General features: G+C 43.9%; 1 protein-coding gene across 3 annotated transcripts in view; it reads right to left on the reverse strand.

The window, feature by feature from the left end:
* IGF1R (insulin like growth factor 1 receptor) overlaps positions 1–25,327 on the reverse strand; it is a 319,047-nt gene that overhangs the window by 48,216 nt on the left and 245,504 nt on the right. For all 3 annotated transcript variants that reach the window (XM_010382158.2, XM_010382159.2, XM_030930222.1), the window contains 6 exons: positions 19,644–19,792; positions 16,960–17,104; positions 7,634–7,848; positions 5,122–5,248; positions 3,301–3,539; positions 440–607 (listed from right to left, as the gene is read on the reverse strand). In XM_010382158.2, the coding sequence (XP_010380460.1) occupies positions 440–607; positions 3,301–3,539; positions 5,122–5,248; positions 7,634–7,848; positions 16,960–17,104; positions 19,644–19,792 (1,043 nt within the window). The remainder of the gene's footprint in view (positions 1–439; positions 608–3,300; positions 3,540–5,121; positions 5,249–7,633; positions 7,849–16,959; positions 17,105–19,643; positions 19,793–25,327) is intronic.

Raw genomic sequence — 25,327 nt, forward strand, 5'->3', positions numbered from 1 at the left:
TGGTCTTGGCCAGATGCGGTGGCTCAAGGCTATAATCCCAGCACTTTGGGAGGCTTTAGCGGGGGAATCACCTGAGGTCAGAAGTTTGAGACCAGCCTGGGCAACATGGTGAAACCCATTTCTACTAAAAATATAAAAAGTAGCCAGGCATGGTAGTGCATGCCTGTAATCCCAGCTACTCGGAAGGCTGAGGAATGAGAATTGCTTGAACCTGGGAAGCGGAAATTGCAGTGACCCATGATTGCACCACTGCACTCCAGCCTGGGCAACAGACTGAGACTCTGTCTCAAAAAAAAAAAAAAAAAAAAAAAAAGATAGCTGGTGTGTAATGGAGAACTACACTGTTATCTGATATATATATAATATTAGGGCTCAGGTACATTCAAACCACAGGAATGAACGGTCACACCCTACGTGCAGGCCGCTGGTGCACCTTTACCTTTGGAGCAGTAATTGTGCCGGTAAAGGTAGCCGTCCTGAGGCTGCCGCTGCCAGCGCACAATGTAGTAACTCAGGTTGCCGTTGGGCAGAGAGGGAGGGTTCCACTTCACGATTAACTGAGAAGAGGAGTTCGATGCTGAAAGAACGTCCAAGGGAATGGAAGGAACTGCAAAGGGGAACAAAGAACATTCCAGAAAATGAAATGAACATAAGATTCAGGCTATCAGATACTCTGTGCAAGCCAACAGGAAACTGTAAGTTTGACCTGGATAAGAAAATAACAATGAACAATGAAATACAAAGTGAAAAGTGAACCTTATTTTGAAATAGTACTACTTTAAATGCCAACATTTCCCTTTATAATTTATTTCCTCAGATTATCTCTGTGAAAACAAACATTACTGAATTGTAAATGGAAAAAGGCTGCGGGGGCACAAGCAGAGTTAGAAGAGACAGTATGAAAATCTACAGCTAATTCAAACACCTGGTATTTCTCATTTATTACAACTGCCATTCTCCACAGCGCTGAACTCCGGCAGTTTCGACAACTGGTAAAATAGGCTGACTTGGATTTCATCTGAGATTCTGAATCTCTGATAAAAATGTCATGAAGCCAAATGGGAAGAGGGAAGTGGAAAGGGGGCTGGAGAGCCTGTGTGTGTGAAGGAGTGTGCATGCCCGTGTCACAGCTGTGTGTAAGAGGGATGGGGAAGAGGCAATGTAAAGAACATGGAAGTCCACCATTTCCACAAGCATCCTTCAGTACAATGAGTGAGGTATGACTCTGAAAAGCAGTCTAAAACTGCAAATGCATGGAAGCCTCATTTCAAGCAAAAGACTCTGTTACCAGCAGAATAAATGCTGATTATAGGCAAATCATAGTTATTTGATCAAGCTTTACTTATGCTGACCCCTGAACCCAAACCCAGAGCTGAAGTGTGCATAAAGATCAAATGTATCCCAGAACCACTGAAATCTTGTCCTTATTGGGTCACAAAAAAGCACCAATGTTGACGGTTTTTCCAAAGTGCAGGAGACACCTTTGCTGGATATCGCTTAAGCAACATGTTTGCCTAAGCCATTTTTCAAACTTGAAAAGGGTGGAGAGCTTGAGGGTGCTCCAGGTTATACAATACACACAAGGTTCTGAACATCTTTAAGGGATAATACTTTGGAAAAAGGTTATGACTAATACTAGTGTTTTCAGAGAAAACATAACCACTTGATGCTCAGCCACTTTAGGGTTTCCAAAAATAAGTACTTCAAAAACAAACAGCTCATTCCTAGATACATTCTTATGATAGGTGTCACAAAAAAGCAGAGGCAGAGGACCAAGTTCTTGTCTGTTTCTGCTGCGTGTAAGGACAGAGGACAAAACGTCGTGAACTGACTCATTTGTACAGTGCCTGGCTTCCATCTTTGTGGAAAGGAAGCAGGTTTCTTGAGAATCTGTCACAATAAGCAGATATTCCTATGTTTCCCAAATGCTACAGTGAATTGCTAGGCAGGGATTACTCCCAAATTTTAAGATGAAAAACTTACTCTGTTGCATTGAATCTCTGCTATACCAACCCACACCCAGGATCAGAAGCCTGTGCCAACTTCTCTTTAATAAGCACTTCACCCAGTGACATGACTGTGGCCACTTAACAGGGTCATGGAAATGGGGTAGGAGGGGAGGAAGAAGCAGGTGCGCACAGCAAAAGGTTTTCCCCACCAGCATTTTCTTCTCACCCTCTTCTCTGCCATTTAAACTCATTTTGTGCTTGCTTATGGGTATTTAAAAACACCTTACCCACTAAAATAATGGCTATTATCAAATAAAGTTTATCAGTGCTATAGGCTGAATGTCTGTGCCCCCCACCAAAATTCACATGTCAAAATTCGAACCCCTAAGGTGATGGAATTAGGAGGTGTGCCCTTTGGGAGGTGATTGGGTCATGGGGGTGAAGCCCTCATGAGTGGAATTCAGGCCCTTCTATGAGAGGCCCTGGAGAGTGTGCTCCTGCATCCCTGCCACCATGCAAGGACACAACGAAAAGACAGCCATCTATGAGCCATGGAGTGGGCCCTTACCAGACACCAAATCTGCCAGTGCCTTGATCTTGCACTTTGTGGCTTCTGGAACTGTGAGAAATACATTTCTATTGCTTATAAGCCACCCAGGCTATGCTGTTTTTTTGTGACAGAAGCTCCAATGGACTAAAACAATCAGTGTCTTTAAAACTGAAGTGGATTTTCCTACTTCTAAACTAGCTTTTATATACTTGGAAAATATTTATGTTTGCTTTTATTGTTTCCAGATCTGGAGTTGAGAAATGAGGTGGTTTAGAACCTAAAGATAGAGGAAGGAGGAATATCATCATCAGTGAATACTTTGAATATCCACAACATACTACATCTGCAATCTTTCAACTTTTGTTGAACTCTTTGGAACTCTACAGGCTCCAGAATGAAGATGGAAAACCAGTGAGCCACATGAATTAAGTGGAACACAGATCAGCATGGTTTCAGTTCCTGGAGGATTGAACATCAAAATAAACAAGAAAGAAAGGCAGCCGAAGATGGCTGTTTCCAGGCTGGGCTTTCCAATGAAACCAGCCCAGCATTCTGGAGGACCTGGGCTCAAAGGCACAGAGCAGGAGAGAGATGATGGAAGATGGTACTGAGGCCAGAAAATGGCACGGAAGAGCCTAACGTGTTAGCAGTGGGGAAAAAGAATATAACACGGTATTACGTATTGACAAGAAAGACAACAGGCATAGCTCACTGGTAACTCTACAATGACACCTTGTATAAGCAAGCCCAGTGAGTTTGTGAAGAAGCATAGATGCTGGGGGCTTGTCTGGGCATGGATACCTGAAGCATTGGTGCGAATGTACAAGATCTCACTCTTGGCCCCACGGATATGGTCGTTCTCCACCATGGTGAGGGTCACAGCCTTGACGTAAACGGCGTACTGAGTCCAGGGCTTCAGCCCATGCAGTAAGATGCCGGGCTCCACGTCCTTGTTGGGCGGGAGGTCCACGTCCACCATGTTCCAGCTGTTGGAGCCGCAGGCATCCTGCCCATCATACTCCGTGACATTCTTAAAAGGTCTGAAAGACAATCAATCAAGTTTAGAGAAAGTTCGGGGCTCTGACATCAAAATCCTCAAAAATCTTCCCCAGAGGCCCAGCACGTCACACTTTCTTTACTAATCAATTAGACTTTTATAGAAGAAGAAAATGAAGCGACTGGACTCTGCGCTTCCCCCATCGTGCACTACAGAATTGAATGTTCTGCCTCAGGAAAAACCAGTTCAACAGTTACCAGGATTCGATAGTTACTGCTCCTTAAGAACAGATGTAAATACTATTTTTCTCTCTTCTGATTGCAGCATTTTTCCATCATTAAGAAAAAAAACAAGCATAGTCAGTTAATGCAAATATCAGATATTGATAAAAGGTAACTGTTGGAGAAAAATGACTGTCCTACAGACAAACAGAAGTAGCTTCTAAAATTCAAATTGCTCATCAAGAATTCTGATGCTTAAGCATCTTATAATATTCAAATATTTAGTTTCCAGATTGCCTTAGAAACTAGCATCAAGTCCTTAGTGAAATTACCAGCTGACATTGCCAAAGCATTGGTGTGACTATCAAAGAGAATATAGTACTTTGCACAGATGCATGGTTGGGTAGATATTTTACATTTATCAGATAAAAGGGCTGGACAGCTGCTGGTCACTGGCTTCTGAAACAAACATTAACAAAACCCTGTCTGCTGTCATGATGGGAGATCATGAGGGGCTCCCCTATGTACGAACCCTGAAAGCCTAGTAACCCCATTTCTCATTCATAGGACCCCAGCTCTGGCAGGAGGAAAGAGTACAAGCTGCTGTCATAAGGTGCCTCTGGTTCCTGCTCTTTGGAAGCCACTCATCTGGGAAAGAGAACTATGAGATTAAGATGGGACCTAGGAAGGGGGATGGCTAAGTAGACCAGGGTAGCCACATGGGTACAGGAGGCAAAGGAAGGAAGAGGGAGACCAAAGAGAGCTGCAGTTGGGAGGAACAACCGTCGGCTGCTTAGATGGGTGAATGTCATGTGATTGCACAAGAAAAGATCCCAACAGAGTCCGGGAGAAGTCACAAAAGGCCCAAGACATGAAGGTTGTTCTCTCTCCACTTTCCTTCACTTGTTTGGAAGGCTCATGACCTAGAGCAGAGGGCCACAGCTTGGGAGAGGCACACGCAGAGAGAGACAGGAATAAGATGATACAAGAGAGCCATGTGCCTGCAGGGTGTTCCTGGGGTAGGGCTAGTGGGTAAGGAGGCTGACACGATTATTTCGGTGAAGTCCTCCATCATCCTTTATGAGTCTGGACTGACCTAATTCTGGAAAAAACAAGCTTTGCCTACTTTGGGTTTATTTTATTCAAACACCTCTAATCACTCACTAAAGAATGACAGGCCTCAAGCTAACACTTGCCCATTCATGGCTGTCACTGGCTGTGACTGACATCACGGGGACAGCCCGAGAGGGTGCATGAGGATGAAGTGGGGATGCTTGATGTGGCTCTCCCTGAAGACTCTGCTGACTCCCCATATTGAGCCAAACCATTCAAGGATCAAAAGACTGGCCTCTCCCCATTCGTAGCCCTGTCAACAGAACGGCATCACCCAAAGCAGAAACTCACGCTTCCTTGTAGTAAACGGTGAAGCTGATGAGATCCCTGTAGTCAGGGGGCCGGTACCGGTGCCAGGTTATGATGATGCGATTCTTCCACGTGGTGGTGGAGGTGAAATGCAGGACGTCACTTTCACCTGGGGCACAGAGTACACCGTGAGTGACAGGGATTCATGTGTCTCTGAAAAGCACCTGTCTTGTTCGGCACTGCTTTCTCCTTCCCCAAAGCTTGTTATATGTGCTAAGTTCCCTGCTGGGCTTCCTAAGTGGCTTTCTCGTTTTCCACTAAGAAATCATACATTTCACTACGCAGAGCTCCAAGGGTTCCATCCTTTGTTTTAGGTCAATCAGTTGCACTGGTTACTTGCCCAGGGACTTGGACATGAACCTGGGTTTCCTAACCTGAAAACAAAGGGCAACTTCAGTGAACAAGGTGAACTTATCTTTCTTCTCCATCCCTAAGATCCTGGCTATGAAAGGGGGCCTGGTAGGGTGAGAATGAGCCTTTAGGCTGCCCTGAATCTTCTTAGAGAGACGATGACACTTGTTCTGCAGTTGTGGATATCTGCCTGTTCCTGTACAACCACCAAAGACAGGCAAGAGACCACAGGTGTGCCACAGAAAGCAATTTTTCTTGGTCTAAACTTGGTATCCAACTGGAAGGACACAGGAACTCCTGTGAGGCCTCCAGTGAGGGCTGACAAACAATAGGGGGCTGGATTAAGCAATGACAAGAAGATTTCACTTGACCAAGCCTAATGTGTTCTATGGGAAGTAGGCCTGGTTGACAGGTATGGCAGGGAAGCTGTGCCAAGTCCCTCTCTTATTCCTTGGACCAAATTCAAAGTACGGTAAGGACCAGGGAAAAACTGATGACTGCCTACCCTCATGGAGACCCAGAGCTCTCTGATGAGTTGTCCTTTTGCCCCCTTATCTGCCTGAATCCCACTACACACTCAAGAGGTGAAGCAGAGGGACTGAAGACAGTAAAAGAGCTAAGAAGTCTTTAGGGCAAAATGTGCACAACTGAGATCGGAAAATGTCACAGTTCCTGCTGAAGTGTTACTTAAAGAGAGGAAACCATGATTTTTCTTTCAAAAGAAAATAAATAGCTACTATATTTATGATCTGACAGGTCAGACTGGCTGACTCTAAGGAGAAAAGCACTCTGAAATGCTCTGATACATCCGATTTTAGTACGGTCTGAACAGGGAGCAAGGCAGGGGCTTTGCAGGGACAGAGTGGGCAGGTGGAGGGAGGCGGCACTGGTCCTAAGCCTGCTGTTCAGCCCTAGGTCAGTCAGTATGCTTTCCTCTCAGATCCCCCAGAGCAACGAGTGTTGCCAGGTAAATCCAGACACCAGGAAAACAAGTCAAAGCCAAACACGTATCAGTTCTGATTTGCCTCCCCGCATGTATGTCTGTGTGCACACACGCACAAATCACCCTTAATCATACAAACTACTTTTTTTCCCTAATATCCTTCCCTTATTAAAAGCCAAAGGTGAAAAGACGATTTACTTTTATAACCCTGTCCAGCCAAAGAGAGCCACACCATTCTCAGCAGCCATATTCTACACAGGGTTAGATGAGAAAGGGGCTGCTGTATCTCTGATACGAGACCTTAAGTTTTATAACCAGTACAAGGCTATAATTATATTGTTCTAAATTTAAAAAGTGGTATCAACTCAGGGATGCAGGCTCCATCTTTTTCACGTTGGGGTGGGAGAAACAAGGCGGCCGAGTGTAAGGGACAGGAAACCTGTGGCCCACAGGGGCTGTTCTTAGGGCAGAGCCCCCTCCACCTCACAGGCCTGTGCTTCCCTTCTGTGGGAGCGGGAGGATAGAGCTCACAGGGCTGGAGCATCCTGGCTCTTCCCTGAAAAATAATCGGACAGGGCATGGTGGCTCACACCTGTAATTCCAGCACTGTGGGAGGCTGAGGCAGGTGGATCATTTGAGGTCAGGAGTTTGAGACCAGCCTCGCCAACATGATGAAACCTCGCCTCTCCAAACAAATACAAAAATTAGCTGGGCATGGTGGCGGGTGTCTATAATCTCAGCTACCCGGGAGGCTGAGGCATGAGGCAGAGGTTACAATGAGCCAAGATCATGCCACTGTAATCCAGCTTGGGTGACAGAGTGAGACTCCATCTCAAAAAAAAAAAAAAAAAGGAAAAAGAAAAAGAAAAAGAAATAATCTAACTGTGCACCTGTGTATAAAAGGACATTTAATTGTGCATTCTGTAAGCAGCACTTTAAAGTTTGAGAGAGAACCTATTCATAAGTGTTTCACACACTCACGGAGATGTACAGAATTTGTAAATATGAATACATCACATATCTGCCCACTACTGATTCTGAAGACATATAAGTAGCAGCAAAGCACTAGTGAAGATGGTCTAGTGGTCCCCCATGTGAAACAAGAAAGGGCCGCAGAGGGAAGTTGCCATCACACATGGGAGGAGGGTCTGCTGTTATCATGATGGTTGGGCCCACGGTGTTTTGGATGCTATTACTCACAGGAGGCTCTCTCCCCGTTGTTCCTGGTGTTTATGTCCCCTTTGCTTTGGCGCCCTTTAGTCCCCGTCACTTCCTCCATGCGGTAAATTTCCGAAACACACAATTTGGGATTGAAAGCAAAGTACATTTTCCCTGCTTTGATGGTCAGATTGCGGTGGTCCCAGTCCCATAGTTGCTGCAAGTTCTGGTTGTCGAGGACGTAGAAGGAGTAATTCCTAGAAGCATAGAAATCGATGTTATGTTATGTTAGCGCACCTGCCCTTGGCCATAGTCCCCTCTAGCCTGCTGGCCACATAACATAGGTCCTCTTTGCCACTTGCTCCACAACACATTTCCTTTGCCAATAAGAGATTTAGTTATTAAAACTATAGGAGAACAGATAGTTGCTGTTAACAATGGCAACAACATGATTCAAGGACAATGTATCAAAATCGATAAGATGCTAATTAATTTTATGACCTCTATTACCATCAAATAATGCTTCTTGTACCAGAGGATGTTACTAGAATCATTCCCAAGAAATGCCTTTGGTTATTTTTCTCAGCCAAGTATGCACAACGTGCTTGAAAGCAATTCATGAGAGAACAGACATGCTCTGCTACCCAACCGGAACAGCTTACACATTTGCTCTAAAGTCTCCCATTATCCATGGAAGTAAATCCTGCCTATGCCCAATCAGCAGCATGATGGGATAGGAGACAGCATGTGACAGGGAGACAAACTTGTGGGGGGTCAACCCTGGGCCTTCTCCTTCCCCGATTCATCTTTCACTCTAAGAAGCCCCAGTTCCAGTCCCTGGAGGTGTGGGGGAGGAGGAAGAGCCACCAACAGGCAGTGCCCTCGGGCCTCTCATCCAGGCAAGAGGACTTGGAATCCAATACAGTGGTTCTCCAAGTTCCGTGTGCACAAAACTTGTTTGCAAAGTGCTGGGCCCCACCCCCACGGCTTCTGATTCAGCTGGGGTAGGCAAAGAATCTGCATTTATCACAAGTGCCAGGTGGTGCTGACCCCTGCTGTGGTCCCTGGACCACACGTGGAGAACCAGCAATCTAGGAGAGGTTGAGTTCCAGTGAGGTGCTGGAGGGCCAAAGCCCACCAAACCAGAAGTGGCTTCTGCCCCAGAGGGTGTACACACAAGTAGCGGATCCAACCAGCAAAGGAAGCCGTTCTATCTGGCTACCCAGGTGGCAGGACAAGTCCATCCCCGGGGAGGCAAGAAAGCAGACAGCTACGGCTTGGGTCTAGAGAAAGATCCCTGCAGTGGGCCTTTCTCTCTGGCTTCCCCAGAAAGCCAGCAGACAATGCCAGGGCTGACAGTCTGAGTTCTCTGTGCTGATGGGCCTGATCCCCATGGACCATGAATCCTTCCTCTCCTCTTCCTGCTCCGCTTCTTACTAAGTTTAGCAATCAGTGCAGTACTTTGAGTGATTTCTAAGATCCACTCACAGATCTAATGTATAAATACACAAACGAAAAAGGACCCCAGCCCTCCCTACAGAGCCAGCATAGCCAGGACAGAACAGAATCCCTAAGCCTTCCTCTGCCCTGGAGGCTACGTCCACTCTGCATTCTTCTCCCCACGGGAGGAAGCATGAATTATAAATCAGGAATTTGACAAATGAATGGAGTGGATCTCTCTGCATCTGGTGAGGGTCTTCATTTACACCCAAACCAGGACCTCTAACCAGCTGGTCAATCCTCAGCCTGATTCTCATTATGGTTACAATGCTACCAAAGCAGTCCTGTGACATTTTCCTGAACATTCACAAACGGAGGTCGGACCAGGAGGGAGTTCAGAGACTGGGACCCAGGACCAGAAATGCCATTAATGACTGCACAGCCACATGCAGGTCCCTTAGTGCTATTTGTAGCCCTGTTTACTCACTCGTAGGACAACAAGGGGAATGCATAGGTGACATCTAAGCTCCCTGTCTACTTTAAGAATGCCCAGAAGGAGTCACAGAGCTGCCACGGAATCCACCCTACAAGCCTGAAGCCCAACCCTTCCCTGAGCACTGGGCTCTCTGTTCACACAAGTGCTGGGGGTGGAGGTGGGAGTCCTGCCAGCAGAGGGGTGCAGTGAACATACAAGTGAGTAGAAAGACAGCGCCTCTGAAGCTAAGTCAGGCTCCTCACAAGCCCATCTTTAGGCCTCTGGACACATTAGTGGCTACCAAACTGGTAGCAAAAACTTGCGAGTCAACAATTCTTCGCTTTCAGTAAGGGCTCACTCCTGAACACATAGCTATCCTGGAAAAGCCGCGTAAGACATTGTCCAAATGATCCCAGATCTGGTCAATGCAACACAAGGCGTGTTTCCTGGGGAGCAGTGCTGGGATATGGCCCAGTTGGCTCTACTGTTGCTGGGGGTAGGCCCCATCCACACCTGCTCTTTCTCACAGCCAGGTGACACTGCTGGAGGTCAGAAGGGCTCCATGCAGTCATACAACTGAAGGAGGGATGGGGTGAAAATGGATGTGTCCTATCATAAGCCCATTCTTGCTCATGGAGTTTCTCCAGCTCCAAAGGAGACTCTGCAGTGATGCACGCCCTAGTGTGGGGCTGCTTCCAGGGACCTGAGTTAGTGTTACAGGACAAAATATCCTTGCTGGTGAAGAAACCTCTAGGCTGCCGGTAAGGACCAATTAATCAGGCCAAACTTCCATCTACACCCAGAATGAGGCCTCTTTTAGTAAACTAATTTCACTAGCAGGGAACAGAACCACACCAAAAATACCTTCTGAACAAAACATTCTTCTCCCCACGGGAGGAAGCATGAATTATAAATCAGGAATTTGACAAATGAATGGCAGGCACACTGAAATTCTGTGTATTTGATTAATCACTTTGAAAAGCAAGATTATCTTTTTACAGTAAACACAAACATTTTTTACAATCATTGAAGAAGCTGGGAGCCAGGATACCAATATCAATAAAACCCAGGCATTACGGAGCCTGTGGAAGCTAAAGAAAAATAAAAATAAAACCCTTGTCAAAATAATAATCAAGTCATTCATGAGCAGCCTGTCAATACTGTGCTTGTTATTCCAGCCGCAGCTTGGGGTAAGGCTCCCTGCTAAATTCCTTCCATGATTAGGTGAGAATTAAGAGAGGGTAAAAGGCAGAGACCTGTCTGCACATCTTTAAAATATGCATAAAAGTTATCATTGTTTCCTAAAGGAAAAGACTACTTAAGTAAATAACTCAGTAAATGTGATTTCCATTGTTTCTAAGCTTACTGCCTTTACCTTCAAAGAATGCTTTTAAAAATTAGTTTTTTTTTTCTTGAGACAGGGTCTCACTCTGTCATCCAGGTTGGAGTGCAGAGGTGCAATGACAGATCACTGCAGCCTCAACCTCCCAGGCGTAGGTTACCCTCCTAACTCAGCCTCTCAAGTAGCTGGTACCATAGGTATGCCCCACCATGCTTGGTTAATTTCTCTTTTTTTTTTTTAAGAGCTGGTATCTCACTATGTTGCCCTGGCTGGTCTCAAACTCCTGGGCTCAAGCAATCCCTTGCCATGGTCTTCCAAAGTGCTGGGATTACAGGTGTGAGCCACCACACCTGACCAGTTATTTATTTTTCTTTAGCTTCCATATGCGCTGTGATATCCAGATTTTATTGATACTGGTATCCTGGTTCTCAGCCTTCTCTATGTTGTAAAAAATGTTTGTTTCTACACTTGGGTAGGCCCTGTCTCCCAATCTGTAGACCACACGGGGTGGGAACAGTTGGTTATCTTCCTGAGGACATCTTTATGTTATCTCTATCGATATTTGAGTGCTGTTTGAAGACAGCCCCAGGTACAGGGTTCAGAGCACTCCATCTGGGAATCCAAAGGTCAGGTCTGAGCCTCATCTCCAGCACTTACTGAGGAACAACTCTGGGCAAAAGATTTATTCAGCTCTCCCAGGCTGGAATCTCTCAGCTGCAAACTGGGGGTGTCTTCCTTGCCTTTCTGGCCGAGGCCAGCTGGAAGAATTGGATGGGCTAAACATAAGAGGATACCTTGAGCTTTTAATCACCCCACAAAAGTGCAGGATGACCTGTGCTACTCTCTGAAGTGTAAAAAGTCCCCTGGAACAAAGTCTCAGAACAGGAAGGTCCTGTGCCCTGATAAATGGAGCTGAACCTGAGGTCTCCAGCCTACAGAGGTAGGAAGGACAGTTTCCCCATTTTCAGTACTTGCTGACATATTGAAAACAATTCTGCAATTATACAACCAATCATTCTAGTTCCTTTCTTAGAGGAGAAAACTGCCTCTTCACGGCTGTCTCTAGAGGGCATCAGAACCCAGGACACAGGCTGTCATCGGCAACAGAGCCATCTGCAACTGATAGAGTATTTGGCCTTTTTTCACTTTCTGCAGATGCTCCCACCAATTAATCTGCAAACGCGTTGGTTTATATCATGTCCACCCTCCCGCAAGTGCAGTATTTACATCAACCTTAGGGGTTCAGCAAGGGTGGGAATGTCTATCTAGGTGGAACCAGGCACCATACAGATACTCAGAAAATGTTTCCACTTTGTTTGTTAGGTGTTTCTTAAAAATAGCTTTACTTCTGAAGTATAATCTACCTATCAAATATTCACCTATCAGGCCGGGAGCAGTGGCTCACGCCTGTAATCCCAGCACTTTGTGAGGCTGAGGCGGGCGGATCATGAAGTCAGGAGATCAAGACCATCCTAGCCAACACGGTGAAACCCCATCTCCACTAAAAATACAAAAAATTAGCCGGGCATGGTAGTGGGCGCCTGTAGTCCCAGCTACTCGGGAGGCTGAGGCAGAAGAATGGCGTGAACCTGGGAGGTGGAGCTTGCAGTGAGCCGAGATAGTGCCACTGCACTCCAACCCGGGCAACACAGTGAGACTCCGTTTCAAAAAAAAAAGAGAAAAAAAAATTCACCCATCATTCCATGAGCTTCAGTAAATTTACACAACTGTCCACTACTCAGTTTCAAAACATTTCCATCACCCAAGAGTTCCCTCACTCCCATTGGTGGTCAATCTCCGCCTCTTCCCCGCAGCCATCCCTGGTCTGCTTTCTGTCTCTATAGTTTTGCCTTTTCTGCAAATTACATACTAATGAGTCATACAATATGTAGCCTTTTGTGTCTGGATTTTTCCTTTTCACTTATCCTAATGTTTTAGAGGTTCACCCATGTTGTAACACGCATCATACTTCACGTCTTTTTATTGTTCAGTAGTCAGTTGTCCTTTGTGCCACACTTTATCAATTTATCTTTTTATCCATTCATCTGTTGATGAACATCTGAATGGTTTCCAGTGGGTCTTTTTTTTTTGGCCTGGGGGTCAGGGAAGTCCCAGGAAGCTATTATGAGTAATACTGCTACCAAAATTCATACACAAGTCTTGTGTGGGCATGTTTTCATTTCTCTTGGGTGGATCCTGGAATTGCTGGGTCACAGGGTTGAGTGTATATTTTCCAAAAGTCCCAGGGAAATGTTAAAGAGCGGCCATGTTTCAGCCTTAGAGCTCCAAGAAGGTATTACAAAGCATTGTGTGTTGCAAAGTCAAGTGGTAGGAACAAAAGCATAGAAATGCCTATCTGCGACTGTCAATTCTTTTAACTCACCACCCTCTATCTACTTTTTCCTTCTTCTTTTCAAGGCAACAATCCTTGGTAGCACCAAAGAATGTGAAATTTTAACTCCTTAGTTACCTGATGCCATCAGGAAACAAGATTGTCCAAACAAGGGGACTTTCCAGATAGTGAAAATATTCTCTTATTTAAGAGCTTAAAAATTAACTATTTTATAAAAATCGTGTACATGTGGATTACAAAACCTGTTTCCTTTGTAAACAGCAGAGCGGCCTTGATTTTCTTAACGTCTAAGGTCATTACTCTAGAAATACACCCTAGTGGTGTCCTTGAGGAAACCATGACTATGGCTTTTGTCCCTCGGTTGCAAAATCAGCTCACACTGAGTCAACAGGCTCTGAGTGAGGAATAAGAGCTCTGAGTGAGGCTCTGAGTGAGGAATAAAGGTAAAATGCTTGAATTCTCTGTTCTGGATGACTCAGGAGACTTTTTGAGAGGGATCTCAGTGATATTTTGGAATGTCAAGGTTGTCAGAGTTGAAGGATCTCTGTATCTTGAATTGTTCTGTTCTCCATCAAAAACAAAAGGCTACAAAACTTTCATCCTATTGAACCAAATGGAAACATTTATGTTATCACTGGCTATAAAAGAAGTTCAAGAAGGCTGGGCGTGGTGGCTCAAGCCTGTAATCCCAGTACTTTGGGAGGCCGAGGCGGGTGGATCACAAGGTCAGGAGTTCGAGAACAGCCTGACCAACATGGTGAAAGACCATCTCTACTAAAAGTACAAAAATAAGCCAGGTGTGGTGGTGCGTGCCAGTAATCCCAGCTACTCAGGAGGCTGAGGCAGAAGAATTGCTTGAACCCAGGAAGCAGAGGTGCAGTGAGCTGAGACAGTGCCACTACACTCCAGCCTAGGCAACAGAGCAAGATTTCATCTCAAAAAAAAAAAAAAAAAAAAAAAAGAAAGAAAAAGAAAAAGTTTAAGAAAATAGTGTGACACGTGTAACAACATGGGTGAACCTCTAAGACATTAGGCAGCAGTGTGAGGGGAAAATACTTAGGAAAAAAACCGTCAAAGTGCTTTGTGATATGCACATGGGAAGAAATGAAGGGATAAAGCAGTGGTTTCCAATCTTTGCTCCCTGCTGAAGTACCTAGGGATCTTAGGCAAGCACTGATTCCTGGATCCTAATCCCAAACACTCCTATTGAATTGGGGTGGGGGTGCAACTTGGACATCAGGATTTCTCAACCCCACCCCCGCCCCCACCCCCAGTGATTTCATAATGTGTAGCAAAGTTTGAGAAACACTGGGATAAAAGTTATCTTGGCTTAAACCAAAAGCATATCGAAATAAAAATTTCAGCTCTGCTAACACTCTTCTATTCAAAAGCCTTGAATATGTTCCATGGTCTACCTAAATTATAACCCTTTATACCTGGGTGCAAAACATCTTACGTAACTCTAGTACCACCCACCTCTCCAGCGTTAGCTGCCCAACAGGCCCCAGGATGCCCCAACTTGTTGCCTTTGCTCCTGCCACCCTACCTCGAATTGCCTTTCTTCACTTCAATCCTCTGCTTTCCCCAAGTTTTTCCCGAAAGCCTTCAAGGCCCATCTCAAATGCCACCTCCTCAAAAGCCTGTCTGATCTTCTCAGGTATCTGGCTCTTCTCCATGCCTAGGGCACATTTCTCTCTTTCCCTGGTAACACTGTGCGAGTTCTGCTTTGCACTGCTGATGTTTATCTGTCTATCGTATCGTGTCCTTCTCTTTCTCGCCCTTCTTGCAGAAGAAGTGAGGGCAGCCAGTGAAGGGGCCAGACTTAACTCTGTCCCTGAGTCTAAGGAGAAATGAACAGCTGAGGTGTTGCTAGTGGTCTCAACACCTGAAGCAAACAGAGCTCTCGGGGAGCTCATCATCGTGAGGACGGGCTATACCTTTGTGGTCATGTGCCAGGAAGACAGGGTGAGAGAAAAGAGCTCCTATCGAGAGGTGAGAGATTCTTAAGAGCCCTAGCTCAAAAGAGAGCCTCTTAGAAGCAGCATGCAGGAATGAAAGGCTGCAGCCGGCATCCTTGGAGCTGCAGGGCTACTGGGGAGCAGCAGCAGCAGGGAAAACCCAAGGCCCACTTGCCCTCCTTTGCATCTAAAATGGTAAGAGCAGGCCAGGGGCCCAGGCTTACCTGGGAAGCCTCGCAAACACCTGAGCACGCATCCTTAAAAGATTTTGCTGATACTTCAGGTTTTATGCAAGTTTCAGATAATGAGAAAGACATCATAAATATTCTTGCAAATAAAAATCAGGCTTTAATTTCTAGCTACATTTAAGTGCACAATAGTTAGTTAACACTCCATGAAAAGGTAATCACATAATTCCTAATAGAAATTAAACTCTCCTCTCAGCATTCACCTTTATGTCTATCATTTGCTTAGTCTAGAAAAAAAAAAAAAGGTGTATCATTAAGCAACAGGAAAATCTGACAGCTACTAATCTGCTAAAGAAAAAGAGCTCACAGATATCCGGGATTCCAGAAACACAAACCTACTTAGAAAAAAAAAAGGCGGATAAAAAATTCATTTTAAAATTTAATACAACGAACAATAATCATCACCTTAAATTGGTAGGAACTCAGCTTGCCAGGTAAGTGACTGAGGAGTCTGGGGCTGGGCGCAGTGGCAGCCTCCTTCGATTTGTAATGAGAAAGAAGTTTTTCAAAGATTGGTGTTCCCAGTGGGGAGGACACTGTGCTTTTCAAGGATGGAATGAAGAGCTGCCTGCTCTTGTTAGTTCTATCAGATGATGGAATTTTAAGAATTTAAGACTGACCAAGAGTTAGTCTGAGAAAAACAGGGAGGCTGTAAAGAAACCCTTATGCAGTAACTTTATCCAGTTGGGGCAGATAAATCAGCAAGGACAACCTTTCCCATGACCTTCTCGCCTCTTTTTTTCCTAAATTATTTTCCCAAATTCTCTTTAGAAGGAATTCACTCCTTAATTGATAACTCCTTTTATTTTGAAGCATTCGCTTAAAGCCAGGCAAGAGTCGTACTTAAAAGGGAGTATTTAAGAGAAAAGTACACATGCAAAGGTACACATAGGCTGACGGCTGGAAAGCAATTGTGCATGCAATAAGCATCAGCTTTTATCCTCCAGTGAAAAGCCCATGATTATTTTAAAACCCCTATCACAAAGCACTCCTGTGCCAAGGCAAAAATTCTATCAATAGTACAAATCCTGTAAACTAATCAATAAAAACAATCTTGTGAATCTGGATTTCTTTATAACAAAACGAACTGCCCATGCTCCTCCGCTGCTCTCACTTTCAATATCTTAAGAGATGGAGTAGTTGTGCATAGTAGAGTACAGCATCCTGAGGCAGATGAGGGTTGTGTGAATGATTTCACAGGGAGGTGAGCACTCCAGATCAACTGCTGTCAGTCTTGGCAGAAAAGCCCCAAGAACACCAAGTCTGCCCCAAGTCAGCCGTCTCACTGGTCACAGTCAGACACGCAACGCTTGACTGACGAGGCAAAATCCAGTAAGGGGGAAAACATCTGTTTTCCAAAACAGCAACCTCTTAAGAATGGAGAATTATGACTCTACCCAACACCTACTTGAGCAGCACAGGCAATACTGAGGCTTCTTCCTTTCTTCTATTTAACAAGGCAGGGAGGGCTCTTACCTTAGCAACACTTTTACAAGTATGCTGCTTATTTTGTAATAGGAGAACATCAGCTCATGAAATTTGGGGCACTTACCCTTCTAGCTGCTCCTCTCCTAAGATGAGGCGAAGGTTTTTTAGGAAGGACAAGGAGACCAAGGCATGGGAATGGCGGATCTTCACGTAGCCCGTCACCACCTCGATGAGACCCATGAAGTTCTCCAGTTCTGAAGCAATGTTATCTACATTGAAAGGGGATCGTGTCATTGTGTGCTCACTTGGTGTAAGGGTGACATACTTGGATTCGTACAAACACAAGTGAGAACAATTCAATGGCAGGTGCCCCCGAGATGCTCAGGCTCCCAGCACAGGACTGGCCATTCCCTGACAAAAGCATGCTTCCCTGGCTTGACTCGCAACAACCACTCCTGGAATGAGGCCTCCCAGGCAGGGGAAGGCAAGTTTCTAGGAGGTTGGGGGTACTGCAGCTCTCAAGCTGATCATAAATACCAGACTGGCAATTAGCTAAGGCTGACAATTGTAGGGAATGTCTTTTAATATGCTCTGTCAACAGACAGTATGGCCTCCACAGTACAAGGGCATGACTAAATCAACAACATTTTCTCCGTCTCATTCAGAACTGCCTTTGCTGCCTTTCTAATTCCTAAGATACAGGAATCTGTATTTAAAGGTTCCATTTTACTAAGACTAGAAGAAAATATACCAAAATGTTAACAATGGCTATCTATGAGGGATTTTTAAAAATTCATTTCTGCATTGCTAAGTTTTCTATAATATTTACATATTGCTTTTGGAACTAGAAAATAGGAGGAAAAATAGTTGCTAATACAGATGTACAAACATAATATGCAAACAACAGGTTTCCTTTCATCTTGTTTAGTCTACCCTGTCCCCTAGTAAATAAAAACCAATTTTCAGTTCAACTAATGCTAAAATTTTAATAAAGACTATAATGAACTGGGTGTGGTTCAATTAATGGGATTTTACTGTGTATAATTTATGAAGACATATTTAATAAAAGGCTCTATTTTGCTTTGAGTTGATACAAATAAAATAAGGGTACTAAAGGATAAAGCCCTACATCTAATTTAACAGCTTTCCAAGAAAAATTAAAGGGAAATTCAAGTTGAAAAGATGAGAGGTTGTATGCAGTTGATGTTTTAAGGAAGAGATCCTGAATTTTAAACGTGGGGCAGGAAGTATGCCTTAGTCAAGATCAGGAAATTTCCCCTCTAATGAGATGTCCCATCATCCTAAATCCAATCTATTTTCTGCAATGGACATAAACCGGAAGACACATTTCATCATCATGCATAAATATGCACCAATTCCTTCATAAAATGATACTTCTCCATGGATTTAATTCACAGATTGAAATTTTATCTTCAGAGGAAGATAAAAAAGTTTAGGCACTCAAAAGGTATGTTCTAGGGATAAGCAAATTAAAAGTGAATGAGAAAATGCAGACACAGCCAAAAGAATTAACCTTCAGAAGTACCATGAGAGCAGGGAAGCCCTAATTGTGGGGAACAGAGTTACCTTCATCGTGGAGGACTGGGAGTGGGTATATTGTGAACAACAGCAAGGGATATCAACAAATTCAGAAGAAATAAGCAAAAACTTGTTTCTGTCCTTTCTAAACCTTAAGGAAACAGTTTATTCATTTAACATATTAAGGAAAAGCAAATTCTCAAAATACATTATTTTTCCTCTCAAACTGTAAAAAAAAAAAATTCTTCATAAAAGGATTTCCCCAAAAAATTCCTTTCAACTTGAAAGTCTTTTTACAGTATTTATTCTAGCTTATAAAACTATCAGTACCTTGACCAAGTGGTCCCAGTAGGAGAGAATTTAAGGCACCATTACTAGAAGCCCTTGGCAATGAAAAAATCAGAAGTGAAAAGATTTTTTAAATTATCCAGGCATGGTAGGGTGTGCCTGTAGTCCCAGCAACGTGGGAGGCTGAGTAGAAGGATTGTTTGAGACCAGGAGTTCCAGGTTACAGTGAGCTATGATTGTGCCACTGCACTCCAGCCTGGGTTACACAGTGAGACTCTGTCTCAAAACAAGACAAAGAAACAAGCACACAAAAAAACAAAGAAGTGAAGAGATCGCAGGCTAAGTCAGTGGGAAATCCTTTGCACATATCCAACTTAGAAGCAACTTACCAGGAATGCCATCTACTGCAAATACAGGTCATTGTACCGGGGTGAGACTGAAACTTTACGTACACAACGATACATACTTGTATCCTTTTGTCTCTCACAAGTAAATTTGGAAATCTAGCATTCTTTTGGACTTCATAAAAGTTTAACATGATATCACTAAACTTCCCTTTGCTCAGTCTTCTCAGTAAATTCAAGTAAGGAAAACTCTTTAGACTTGAAAGATGTGTGGATCTGGCTACAGCTGGAGTCTGCTGAGTCTGCTGAATCACACCTCTGATCCAATGGTCTCTTCTGGGGTTTGTATGTGTCAGGGCTTGCCTCTCCTATGCAAGATGTGACTAACAAAAAGATGAGCGATGACTCTCTTTACAGGAATAAATGATGTGCCAATGGCTAAAAAACAGATTGCCTTTCAATCTGTTTTTTATCTTTTAGGGAAACTCAAAGAAGAGACGTCATGCATGAGGCTTACACACCATGTTGTTTATCTAAGCCCATATTTTAGTGGTGACTCAGGGACGGGAGCATGAAAAGCATCAACAAAAGAAAACCATGAGATCTAGCCATTTTTCCAGTGGGATGAAGTACTTACTCCCCCGTCGGATGTTAATGAGCAAATTGCCCTTGAAGATGGTGCATCCTTGGAGCATCTGAGCAGAAGTAACAGAATCAATGGTCTTTGTTTTCTTCTCTTCCTCACAGACCTTGGGGCAAGGACCTTCACAAGGGATGCAGTACATGCTGTTGAAGAAAAAAAAAAATCAAAAACACAGATAATTGAGTCTGTCTTCTTGTATTAAAAAAGTCATAAGGATATGCTTTTTATTGTTATTACAGCATGCATTAGAAAAAGCAACTGTTTTGAAGTGTTCGTGTGGTCACATGGTATATCATTCCCAAGCCCACCCAAGATAAGCCACTCACATTGCAACCAAAAGGAGAAAAAGCCTACAAAGGAAGAGCGTGTTGCTTGCTTCCAGACAAAATACATGATGCATCATCAAGGCATTTGTGTATCATAGGCTGTTGACTGATGAGCCAGCTGGTTCCATGTGGGAGAGATAGTGTTGCAGAAAGGAAGCTCTGGGGGTTCTCTGGAGGAACACAGAGCTGCTTTCTGATATTGTGACCCTGGCCTGTGTACCTGGAGGAGTAGCTAGGAGAGAAGACAGGGACAGCAAAGGGACTATAGTGTCTCTGCCTAATGGTAGTCCAGCTCCTGCAGTCAGTGTCTCAGGAAAGCCCAGTGACGGATGCCAAAAGGCATGTGGTATAGCGCAGATCCATTATTTTCTTGCTAAAGCACAACTGAAATTATTTCTTGACAGTGTTTTGCAGAAACTTGTAAATTGATCCAAATGTTGTTTTCGCTGCATACACAATAAAAGCAAGGGGTTTCCATTAACTTTGTCATGAGCTCTTATTTCAAATGCTATCCTGAACATGCCACAAACCACCAAGAGTCAGGGACAAGTAAGACTGGCACTTTTCCTGCTTACCTGCCGTTATTTACGAAATAGCAGACAAAAGGCTAACCTAGCAGCTGAACCTTTGGGATCTATAGTTATATACAGAAAAAGGGTCAGATAGTTGAATTGATTTCCAAACAAGACAAATGATATGACCTTATGCAATGTGTGTGTTAACAGGATGGTAAGTTGGGGAGCCATTACATGTACATTATTGTTCTTAAATCATCTCTCAAATTTCATGAAGTAAAAACATTCCAGAAAAACAGTGTAAATTATAGCTCTTTTTATTAATGTCCCTTCCCCCTACCTATGAAGGTTATTTTTTTATCTCAGACAAAGATGTAGGGTTCTGTTTTGTTTAAAAGCTAATAGGTAAACATAACTTCTCTGGTATTTTCCTATTGCGTGTTTGCGAGAATGGGGATCACGGCTTCCAGAAGGCTCCTGCAGGAACTGGACCCACCCACAGATGGGGAGTCCTTCCTCTACCATTGCACTCACCATTCTCATTTCTAGCCTGGGATGGGGGCTTCCTTCAGCACTTTTTTACTTGGTCTTCTGTTGTTTCTAATTTATCTACATACCCTATAAACTCTCACTCTCCCTTTAAAAAAACATTTTATTTTAAAATAATTATAGAGTCACAAAAAGCTGCAAAGATTTACAAAATTACAGAGTGATCCCACATAGCCTTCACCCAATTTCCTCCAACGGTTACTACATCTTACATCATGATAATGCAGTATCAAACCTGGAAATTAACTCTGTGTGTGTGTGTGTGTGTGTGTGTGTGTGTGTGTGTATGCGCGCGCGCGCATGCATGCGCATGCCCGCATGGTGCTCTGTCACTGATCACTTGTGTAGATTTGTATAATCACTACAATCTAGATACAGAACTGTTCCATCACCACACAGTTCTCCCTGATGCTACCTGTTCATACTCACTGCCCTGCCCAACCTATTCCCCAATGTCCCTAACACCTGGCAACCACTAATCTGTTTTCCATCTCTATAATCTGTCTTTTTTTTTTGAGACAGGGTCTCACTCTGTCGCCCAGGCTAGAGTGCAGTAGCATGATCTCAGCTCACTACAACCTCCACCTCCTGGGGGTTCAAGTGATTCTCCTGCCTCAGCCTCTGGAGTAGCTGAAACTACAGGTTTGCACCACCATGCCTGGCTTTTGTATTTTTTTTTGAGACAAGAATCTCACTCTGTCACCCAGGGTGGAGTAGAGTGGCGCAATCTTGGTTCACTGCAACCTCAGCCCTTCTGGGTTCAAGTGATTCTCGTGCCTCAGCCTCCTGAGTAGCTGGGATTACAGAGACGGGTCACCACGCCCGGCTAATTTTTGTATTTTTAGTAGAGATGGGGTTTCACCATGTTGGCCTCCTGACCTCAAGCAATCTGCCCACCTCAGCCTCCCAAGGTGCTGAGATAGGTTATGAGCCACTGTGTCTGGCCAAACTTTGTATTTTTAGTAGAGACAGGGTTTCACCATGTTGGCCAGGCTGGTCTCAAACTCCTGACCTCAGGTTATCCACCCACCTCAGCCTCCCAAAGTGCTGGGATCACAGGCATGAGCCACTTCGCCCGGCTATAATCTGTCATTTTGAGGATGTTGTACAAATGGAATTATACAGTACGTGATCTTTTGAGGTTGGCTTTTTCACAGAGCATAACGTTCTTGAGATCCATCCAAGTAGTGTACTTCAGTGGTTTGTTCCTTTTTATTGCTGAGTAATAATATTCCACAATGTGGATGTCCCACAGTTTGTTTAACTAATTACTTATCATAGGACATCTGAGTGATTTCCAGTTTGGGGTTATTACAAATAAAGCTGCTATGGACGATGGTGTACATGTTTTTGTATTGACATAAATTTCATTTCTCTGGGATAAATATCCATGGTTACAACTGCTGGGTTGTAACCTAAGTGTATATTTAGTTTCTCTCCATCTTTCACTCAAACAGAAAAATCTGAAGCTGGGTACAGTGGCTCACATCTGTAATCCCAGCACTCTGGGAGGCTGAGGCAGCAGGATCACTTGAGCCCAGGAATTTGAGGCTGCAGTGAGCTATGATCGTACCACTGCACTCCAGCCTGGGCAACACAGCCAGTCTATCAAAGAGAAAAGAAAAAGAAAAAGAAAAAAAAAAAAAAAGGAAACAACTGCCTTTGGTAAAAAGTCTAGGAGTCATCGGGCACTTAAAAAATGTTTTTCTAAGAAATGTTTTGATAACATGTTTATAGATTAAGCTTCCTCAAATCCATTATGGTATAGAGAAGGTATAAACAAGATAAAAACAAAATATTTTAAAGTAATTGTTAAGTAAACCTCAAAGGCAGAGAGAAGGGAATTTATTATTCTTTATGGTGTTTTATTTTTAAACAAAAAGGTAGATGTATAGTTTTGAATGGACTGTAAGAATGAATAGGGGAAATAATGGCTCAATTCTCTGAAGAGTGCGCTAGAGTGGAAGAAACAACACTGTCAAATGGACAGCATTCCCACTTTGCCACAACTCTGGTGGCTGCAGAATGACCAAAGGCCTCCAAATGTCATTCAGAAAATGTATTCACAAAGCAAAGATGATAGCATACTGAGTTCATGGACAAGCTACCGCTCCCCTAACCCCACCCCAAGGAGCAAGGTGACGTCTGAATAGTGGCTGAGCCTCAACTTGGTTCCAGACACTGCCCCTGGGCCTGAGGTGTGCACCAGTAAAGGCCCTTTTACACTCGAAGGCTGCCAACAAAATGTGAGTACAATGCGGTAGACTGATTTTGGACATAATATGTATCCTCTGCAGCTCACTGAAGTCCTTGGCCTATTTATCATTTTAAAGTATTCAGAGTAATTTTGTTGTTCGTTACTATTCTAATGGTTATACAAATTATAAGAGGCAGAAAGTCGCTCTACATTTAATACTATAAAAGAAAATGAGTATTATCTTTGATTTGAAGGTAAACCTACAGTAGAAGCTGCATCTCCAAATAATACACTAGAAAAAGAACCCTTTTATGAACACTTGCTCAATGTACTTTATAGAAATAAACTGCAGCAAAAATTATATTTAAAATTAACATCTACTTTTCTAATGATAAATGATATTTATTTACTTATTTTTTTTGAGACGGAGTCTCACTCTGTCGCCCAGGCTGGAATACAGTGGCGCGATCTCGGCTCACTGTAAGCTCTGCTTCCTGGGTTCATATCATTCTCCTGCCTGAGCCTCCTGAGTAGCTGGCACTACAGGTACCCGCCACCAGGCCTGGCTAATTTTTTGTATTTTTAGTAGAGACGGGGTTTCACCCTGTTAGCCAGGATGGTCTCTATCTCCTGACCTCACCTCGTGATCCGCCCGCCTCGGCCTCCCAAAGTGCTGGGATTACAGGCATGAGCCACCACACCCGGCCGATATTTTTATATTTGTAGAATACATTTTGACAGACTCAGAAAGACAGGCCCCTTGGTGCTAATCATGAAGAAGGCATTTTGTTCACTAAAACAGCACTTTCCTAAAAGCTCTTTTTTTTTTTTTTTTTTTGAGACACAGTCTCTGTTGCCTGTGCTGGAATGCAGTAAGGCGATTTTGGCTTATTTCAGCGTTGACCTCAAGGGCTCAGGTGATCCTCCCACTTCCAACTCCCGAGTAGCTGAGACTACAGGTGTGTGCCACCACGCCCAGCTAATTTTTGTATCTTTTGTACAGATGGGGTTTGCATGTTGCCCAGGCTGGTCTTGAACCCATGGGCTCAAGGGATCTGCCCACCTCGGCCTCCCAAAATGCTGGGATTACAGGGGTGAGCCCCTAAAAGTTCTTTACTCTGCTCCAGGAAAGGGAACAGCAACCCCAAATCTCCAATCTTCTTTTGCTTTCAAAATTATAGTTCCCACATTTCTAAACAATGCTAGCATCTTATTTTCAAAAGCATAAACCCAATCTTCTTTTGCTTTCAAAGTTATAGTTACCACATTTCTAAACAATGTTAGCATCTTATTTTCAAAAGCATAAACCAATGACAAATTTATAGAACTCCAGTTGACATGTACAAAAGGGATGGCATTTGTTATAAGAAACTCCTTTTTTTTTTTTTTTTTTTTGGAGACAGAGTCTCGCTCTGTCACCCAGGATGGAATGAAGTGGTGTGATCTTGGCTCACTGCAACCTCTGCCTCCCAGGTTCAAGCAATTCTCCTGCCTCGGCCTCCTGAGTAGCTGGGACTACAGGCATGTGCCACCATACCTGGCTAATTTCTGTATTTTTAGTAGAGACAGGGTTTCACCATGTTGGCCAGGCTGGTCTCAAACTCTGACCTCAGGTGATCCAGGCACCTCAGCCTCCCAAAGTGTTGAGATTACAGGCATGAGCCACGTGCCCGGCCATAAGGAAATTCTTTGCTTCCCAAGTGAAGTCTCAAAGTTCAGGAAGGAAAATGAAGGACATGATGAGCACTGAGGGAGGGTCAAGGTAGAGGGGGATGAGAGGAAGGAAGTGCTGATGGGAAAATGTTGCTTATTTTAAGCTACTGCTTACTCTGAGCTGCTGCTGGCTCTTGCACTAAGATGTTTAGGTCTGCTTGCTGGTCTCAAGGATGGTGGTGGGGGCTTGGCCTGTCTTTTCTCTTGCATTTCCAAAGCCTCACCTGGCTAGCAACACCTAGACTAGGAAAATCTAAAACTATTGTCCTCTCTTAGATGCCAGCTTGGCAAGTACCCAGAGAGACCATGAACTCTGGGTATTGAAACCAGCAAGCAAATACTTAATTTCAAACAGCCAGGCAGTATGCACTCAAAATA

This window comes from Rhinopithecus roxellana, chromosome 5, assembly GCF_007565055.1.
Source record: "Rhinopithecus roxellana isolate Shanxi Qingling chromosome 5, ASM756505v1, whole genome shotgun sequence".
NCBI classification, from domain to species: domain Eukaryota; kingdom Metazoa; phylum Chordata; class Mammalia; order Primates; family Cercopithecidae; genus Rhinopithecus; species Rhinopithecus roxellana.